Raw genomic sequence first — 7,327 nt, 5'->3', positions numbered from 1 at the left:
CGTCTCCTTCTCTCTCCCACATAACGGACATCCATCTCTAAATTGAGATGTGTCTATATTTCTTGCACTCATTTGTAGCAAGGGCACCCGAAAACAGCCTTCCAAGCAATAATCTTCATTTTCAACGGAACTTGGGAACTCCAAATACGCTGCCAGATAGGCCTCCGTCCGGAGGGGTTGCCACTGGAGGAACTCAAGTGTACCGAATGCTGAACTTCCGTTGCGAGATGGTAAGCACTTCGGACAGTAATATGTCCACTTTTTTCAGGGAACCACGCGATGAAGTCCTGCTCATTCCTAGGAGATGTGCGAATCTTAAGAATCTCCCGCACATCCAAGTCCCAAAAGTGTTCCCTGAGCCGTTGCACATTCCATGCACCATGCTCATCCAAGAAGTCAGCCACCCAATTGTATCGACAATTCCCCTTCGGAGTTACTGGCCGGAAATTATGTCCTCTAAGGATCCAAGCATCTCTCCATGTTTTAATGAGAGTACCATTACCTACTCGCCATATAATGCCTTTCTTCACAAGATCAAGTCCGTGAACAATACCTTTCCACACCGCCGAAGAACTAGCTGAGAATACTGTGTCCAATAAATCCCCCCTTGGGTAGTATTTAGCCTTCAACAAGCGAGCACACAAGCTATCCGGGCTGTCCAGGAGACGCCAAGCCTGCTTGGCCAACAAAGTTTGATTAAAGGCCCTTATATCACGAAATCCCATACCTCCCATAGCCTTCAGAAGCATCATCTTCTCCCAGCTAAGCCATGCCATCTTCATCTTCCCGTTCTCCATCCCCCACCAATACTGCCTCATCATCTTTGTAAGATCATCACACACCGAAGCAGGAAGTCGGAACACACTCATAACGTATGTTGGGATTGTTTGTGCCACGGCCTTGATGAGGATCTCCTTGTTCCCAACAGAAACATATTGTTCACTCCAATCAATTAGCCTTTTTCTTAGCCTGTCCTGAAGGGTCTCAAACTGGCCCTTATGCGCTCTACCTTCAGGTACCGACAAACCGAGGTATTTTGGTTCGAACACTTGTTGCTGCACCTCCAAGATATATTGATTTCCTCCACCACTGACGCATTACAGTTTCCAGAGAAAAGGATGGAACACTTCTCGGGCTACCCGTCGCCGAGGAATAAGTGTTCAACAAACCTTTAACAATGTCCGCTTGCTGGCCAGAAGCTTCAAAAAACAGCAAAGTATCATCCGCAAATAAAAGGTGAGATATCACCGGTGCACCACGGCAGATGGTCACTCCTCTCAAGCTTCCTTCATTCACTGATTTTGACAGGAGAGCGGGGGAGTTACATGTTTCAAATTCATTTTATTTAACATATATTTATCTATGTTTATACTATATAAACTAAACAAGAATGATTTTTAATTTTTCACTGATGACAAAAAAAGTCTATGATAGAGTATCTAAACAACACATCGAGTTTATTTTTTGAAATATGTTTCACAAACTAAAAAAAATATGCATGTAAGCTAAGAGAATCCATACATGTAAAAAAGATCTAGTCTAGTTTTAGGAATAGTTTCAGTAAAATAAAAAAACTATTTTGTGCAATATTAACCTGCTTGTTGTACTAATAACTAATTAAAATACTCATTTTTTTAAATATGACTAACCAAAGAATGCGTGTGTTTATAAAATATTAATCTATTTGAGAACAATGAGTGGGTTAAAAGTGGCTGCTTTATCTAAAGCAAACTTTAGCTACTAATTGGCTGCCTACCATTCTTTTACGCCATCAAGGAAAAGTGACAAATATTGGCCAGTTTTGTTTTTGCTTGGGTAGCAACCTTTTAGCCGGGTGCTCCTATATGGCGCAACACGTGCCGGGGAGCGGACGCTTGCGCCCATTTTGGAGCCGGCCCATGAGCGGCAGCGGGGAGCCCCCTATTTCCTTGTTTTCTTTTTTCCTTTTTTCTTTTCTAAATTTTTAAAAATGCGAATTCCAAAAAAGGTTTGTGGAGCCAAAAAACTTCCTGAATTTGAATAGTGTTCGCAAATTTGAAAAAATGTTCATGATTTTAAAAATGTTCGTGAATTTGGATATTGATGAACCTGTTTTATCTGATGAATGTTTTTTGAATTTGATGAACTTTTTGAACTTGATTAACAAATTCTCAATTCAAGAACATTTCCGAAAAAATAGGATGATTTTTTTAAAAAATGGATGAACATTTTCAAACATTACGTGACCAAAATTTGAATATGATGAACATTTTTTTTGAACTTGATGAACAGATTCTCAATTAAAAACACTTTTTTGAAAATCGGATGAAATTTTTGGAAACTGAATGAACATTTTTTGTATTTGATGAACATTTTTTTAAATTACGATGAACCAATTTTGAATTTCATGAACATTTTTTGAATTAGATGAACATTTTTTGAATTCAGTGACAACAATTGTTCAGTATTTGAAAACATCAAAAATGATAAAAAAAATAAAGACAAAGAAGAAAAAACGGAGCTGAAAGAAGAAATAAAAAATAAGAGAATAAAACAGAAAATAACATAAATAAAAGAAAAAAGAAAAAAAACTGAGGGACCTCACGCCCCATCCTGCGCGCCATATAGGTAGGATCCGCCCTTTTAGCCCCAAACCAAGCATCTCAGTCATTGCTGAGGCCCAGTAGACTATGGGTTTGGGCTCCATCTACGTCCCCAGGTTCCAATTCCAAACACTCTTGACATTCCCCTAAAAATCTCCTAGGTGAGACTGGTCGCTGGGTCCCACGAAGAGCCAGCCATAAACCCTAGCAATTTCCCCACTCCCGACCTCCCTCCCCCGCCTCCCGCGCCTCGCGCTGGATTCGAACCCGACAGCGAATCCACGCTCGCCGCTGCTTTGCCGCCATGGAGGACGCAGCGGTCGAGGAGGCGGAGGTGAGCGGCGCGGGCGAGTTCGCGCCGGCGCTCGTCGCCGCCCACCCGCTCGGCCACTCCGTCGCCGTCGCCGTCGGGCCCGAGCTCCGCGTGTTCGATCTCAAGTAAGGATTGCTCTCTTCGCCTGCGGTGCGGCTTCCTGCATAACCTCGGTCGGGCCCTGTGTGTAGCGAAGTTCGTGTTTCGACTGCAGTATCGCTAGATTTTTGTGGAGATTGGGGGTAAATGCGCTTTTGAGCCGAGTCAGGTGCTTATCTTGTACAGACAGTAGTTTGGTTTCATATGTCTTATGTGTGGAAGAATGACTACTGAATTTTAGATGTCTAAAACGTTCCTGCTGTCTATTTTGTAAAAGCTCAGGTGCTTAGTTTTGTACTGTCTAATACATATGCTTATTTCTCAGGTGTAAAGTTTTATTTTAATGCAGTTTGCTTGACGAGCAATGCAAATGATGATTTATTTTTTGTGTGCATCCAGGGGTGGTTGTGCAGTTTCGTTGTCAGATGATTCTGGCGGTTGTTCTCATTCAGATGCTATTAGAGCAATTTCGTTCAGTGTTGATGGTGCCTTGTTCGCATCTGCGGGCGATGATAAGCTTGTTAAGATCTGGAAGACTGACTCGTGGCGCTGCATCCAGACTATGTGAGTGCTGCTTTTTTTCTCACTCAATCTTGCTAACACGATGAAGACACCAAACAGTGGACCTGTTATTTTGCATTTGTTCAGTCTATAAGTGTCGCTGTGTTATATGGTGTATGAGAACCCTCTCCTTACCTTTCAGTAGTAGCCTTTTATTTTACTTGTATTAGGTCAATAGTTGCAATGAAATTGGTGATTGAATAGTGAGTATGTTTATTGTTGTGTTGTTGTTAGCACTACTAAATTTGCTGAGCATACATATGATTTATTTTGCAATATTTTTGCTTCTGCAGAACTTCTGAAAAGAGGGTTAGCGCAGTTGCTATTAGCAAAGATGGCCTGTATGTAACATTTGCAGATAAGTTTGGTGTCATTTGGTTAGTTACTGTGGGGGAACATGGCGGAGGGCAGGTGTCATCTGATGATAACAAACCTGTCTCAATTTATGGTCACTACTGCAGTATTATTACTAGCATGGTATGGACAAATTTTCACCTTATGCACCATGTGGATTTATTTGTGCCTCCTATATATTGATCAGTAAGCCTGTATGTCTGACTGTCACTGTCATAGTTCAGTGTTTTTTTCTGTTCATGTCGAATATAACCATGCTTACTTATATCATTTATTTGTGAATGTAGAAATTCTCACCAGATGGACGGTTCATTGCCACTGCTGATCGGGACTTCAAAATTCGAGTATGGAACTTCTGTACTTCGCAGTAATCGCCTTGGTGGGGCATAATTCTGAGTTATTTATCTTACTCATGTAATTATTTTTGTAGGTTACATCATTCCCAAAGGATCCTGTAAAAGGGGCTCCCCAAATACAGAGCTTTTGCCTTGGACATACAGAGTATGTTCAGTTCACTTTGTCATCTTTTTGTTCATTTTTTACAGTTAATGTTCCTACCATGTCTACATAACTTTGAATTTTGTTGATCATGATCCCAATTGCTGTAGTTTCACAGCTAAATGTTGCAACATAGTGGTTAATGTATTTGATAATTGAGGTGACTACCCATGCAGATTCGTTTCTTCCATTGCCTTCACAAGCCTTTCAGGAGGATCAAGCTTTCTATTATCTGGAGGCGGTGATTCAACTGTGTGTACATATTCAGTTTAGAATCTGGCATGTTGTCGCTATAAACTTAGCCAAAACTTCTCATGATGTTGTTCCCTTTTATCTGTTTAAGGTTCGGTTATGGGACTACATAAATGGCTGCCTCCTTGATACATATGAAGTCAAAGACAAGGTAAAAGCTGGATAATATTGTCTCAAGCTTTATGTCTGTTCACAAAATTTCAAGTTTTTCTGTAGCTAATTAGTTCTTAAAACTACTTGCAGGTGGGAGAACAGCCAGATGAAACTGAAGATAGCAATCTAGCCATTGCAGACTTGTGTGTGACAAATGATGACTCACTGGTTGCTGTAGCTATTCAAAGGTAAGATTGAGTGACGGTTGTCTGTTCAACATGTAATGAAGTTTATTTCGTCAGTAACTTAGGGTTCTTTTTAAGCACTGCAGTTTGAATGGCATAATGCTCTTAGCATGCGATCTCGTAGCAAAGAAGTTATCTTTTCTAAAGGTACATCTCTCTTTTTCTTTTTTGATTTAAAAGGTACATCTCTTTGGCAAGCAATTTTCATGTTTTTCAGAGCAACTTTATTGATAATGTTTTTCAAGGCAACTGATTCAGATACAAGAGCATCAACAGAATCTTGTTTTAAAATGATATTTCTAGTAGTTAGTCTTATGCTGATCAATAGCTCGGTGTTGATTTCTTGAAGGCTAAATGCCTACGCTATTCACTTGCCAGACCTTGGTTCCAGAAAAGGTTTTCATACCTGTTTAGGCCTTGTTCGGTTGGTGGATTTGAAGGGGATTGGCAGGGATTTAGGGGGATTAAATCCCCTAAAATCCCCTTCAATCCTCTCCAATCCCCTTGGGAGGAGGATTAACCGAACAAGGCTTTAGTGTCTTGGAGAGGTATTAGCCTGTAGCTAGTTATATCATACAGTACTTATTTCACTAGCTACAAAGCCTAGCACATGCCTTAGCAGTTAAAATAACTGATACAAGTGTGTGATAAGCCTGAGCTCGTTTTGTTAACTACTGTACTGAGGGCCAGGACGTGACAACAGAGGGATGTACTTTTGTCTTTGGTGTTGCCTGCCAGTGAAACATTCAGTCAAATCCCTTAAATAGACTGTATCCTCAGGCCTAACAATCTTGTATAACACTTTTAACTAAAAGGGTTACGTGATATGGCTAACAATCCATCAGTTGGGCTGGTTGCTATGGCTATTGCTAGTTCCTCTGCCGTACCCGACCATGAGACTGTATGTTGCAGTTTTTTCACAAAAAATAGAGTTTGTTACTGAATCTAGTTAAGAATGATCTGGAGCAGTTTTACCAGGCCTGCTAATTAGTAACTAGTCAGATAAATTGGAAGATTTGATGGTTAATACATATCTCTTGTCATCTCGATGCATCCTCGGTCTGCTTACTGGTAATTTTGGGTGTGTGCATCCTCCATGCGTCAACAAGCTCTTGACATCATCATGCTATTGCAAAGGCCAGCTGTGTTTTGGTAGTGTGCATTGCCCGTTTTCTAGTTGACTCGCAACCTAATAATCTCTTGTTTCCAGAGTTGTTTACAAATCATCTACCTATTCTATGCGGTGTTAGCAAGCTTATGCCTCATGCCCCTTTGCAGGTGATTACAACGGAAAAGAGCTACATCCCCACTAGCTTAGCCTACAGCTCATCCGATGATCTCCTGTGGACCGTCATGGGCGCATCAAACATGCCTAACCAGGCCGCCTCCCAGTTATTAACCCGTGTCAGAATCATCCCCCGGTTCCAAAAAGATCTATCAGCCTCGGCTGACCACGACCCTGCGGTCCTGGAGGACAGCGAAGTACCACATGGCGAGAAGCTTCTGTTGGCGCTGCAGGGAAGCCTTGACGCCTCAAAGCAGGAGGAGGTGCTGGCCGCGGTGCTCGCCGCCCTCAGAGTGTCGATGCACAAGATGCTGGTGAAGAAGAACTACTCGGAGGAGAGGCGGGAGCAGCGGAAGAGGGGCCGGAATGATAAGAAGATCAAGAAGTAGCTCTGCTCGGCCTGCAAAACACCGTCAAATTAGAGGTCCTCTATGTTGTACCATGAAAAGCTCAGAGCACAAGGAAGGAATGCACAAGTAGGTTCAGCAACCATTTTCTTGTGACCCATGGCATGGAGACTGCTTATGCTATAGCGGCTTCAGTCGAAATGCCACAATTTTTTTTTGTTTCTTTTTTTGTGATTTGTGAGCTGTGGCTTCGAATGATAATTCTGTCTTACACGAAATTGGAGTTGGTCCTACACCAAGTGGTGTGAATTGGGTTTAATCTATCGCTGCTCCAAGATAGCAATCGTGTGATAATTACCAAGTGTCAGAAGAGTTCGTTCTTGGAGAAATGCTGCAACTCTAATAACTGCGTCCTCACTGATTGCATCGCCGTCGCCATCTAGTCGACTGATGGCATGGGAGGACGCCCGGCCCTGGCCGTCGTCCCTTTGCCGTGACATGATCTCCGACATGATGGCGGTGATGACAACGTTCTTCGTGGCCCTTTTCGCTTTCGCAAGAGCTTCCGTTCAATGATCTTCTCAACGTGACGCGCCTGCCTGTTGGCGTTTCTGCGAAGAGCTGGGACGAGCGAGCGGGCTGCCGCACATGCCGTGTCTTGCTCTCAAACAGAGAAGAATATTTTCCGGTGATCGCCT

General features: G+C 42.3%; 1 protein-coding gene across 1 annotated transcript; it reads left to right on the top strand.

The window, feature by feature from the left end:
• The first annotated feature begins 2,758 nt into the window (after positions 1 to 2,758).
• Positions 2,759 to 6,968, top strand: LOC119311797 (tRNA (guanine-N(7)-)-methyltransferase non-catalytic subunit wdr4-like). Its single transcript, XM_037587498.1, has 10 exons — positions 2,759 to 3,020; positions 3,394 to 3,558; positions 3,849 to 4,032; positions 4,197 to 4,253; positions 4,340 to 4,410; positions 4,584 to 4,659; positions 4,751 to 4,810; positions 4,903 to 5,000; positions 5,084 to 5,144; positions 6,276 to 6,968. Exons 1-10 carry the CDS (start codon positions 2,887 to 2,889, stop codon positions 6,669 to 6,671), a joined length of 1,302 nt encoding a protein of 433 aa, XP_037443395.1. The 5' UTR covers positions 2,759 to 2,886; the 3' UTR covers positions 6,672 to 6,968.
• The last annotated feature ends 359 nt before the right edge of the window (positions 6,969 to 7,327 follow it).

The sequence above is a fragment of the Triticum dicoccoides genome, chromosome 5B (genome assembly GCF_002162155.2).
Source record: "Triticum dicoccoides isolate Atlit2015 ecotype Zavitan chromosome 5B, WEW_v2.0, whole genome shotgun sequence".
In the NCBI taxonomy this organism is placed as follows: domain Eukaryota; kingdom Viridiplantae; phylum Streptophyta; class Magnoliopsida; order Poales; family Poaceae; genus Triticum; species Triticum dicoccoides.
The sequence above is the reverse complement of the archived record's forward strand: the minus strand, read 5'-3'. Positions and strand labels throughout refer to the sequence as shown.

What these genes read in the sequence shown, in the direction of transcription:
- LOC119311797 (XM_037587498.1), top strand. Translation starts at nt 2,887, where the DNA reads ATGGAGGACGCAGCGGTCGAGGAGGCGGAGGTGAGCGGCGCGGGCGAG. An exon ending in CATATGAAGTCAAAGACAAG is followed by an intron (nt 4,811 to 4,902) that starts GTAAAAGCTGGA and finishes AACTACTTGCAG; the next exon opens with GTGGGAGAACAGCCAGATGA. An exon ending in GTTGCTGTAGCTATTCAAAG is followed by an intron (nt 5,001 to 5,083) that starts GTAAGATTGAGT and finishes TAAGCACTGCAG; the next exon opens with TTTGAATGGCATAATGCTCT.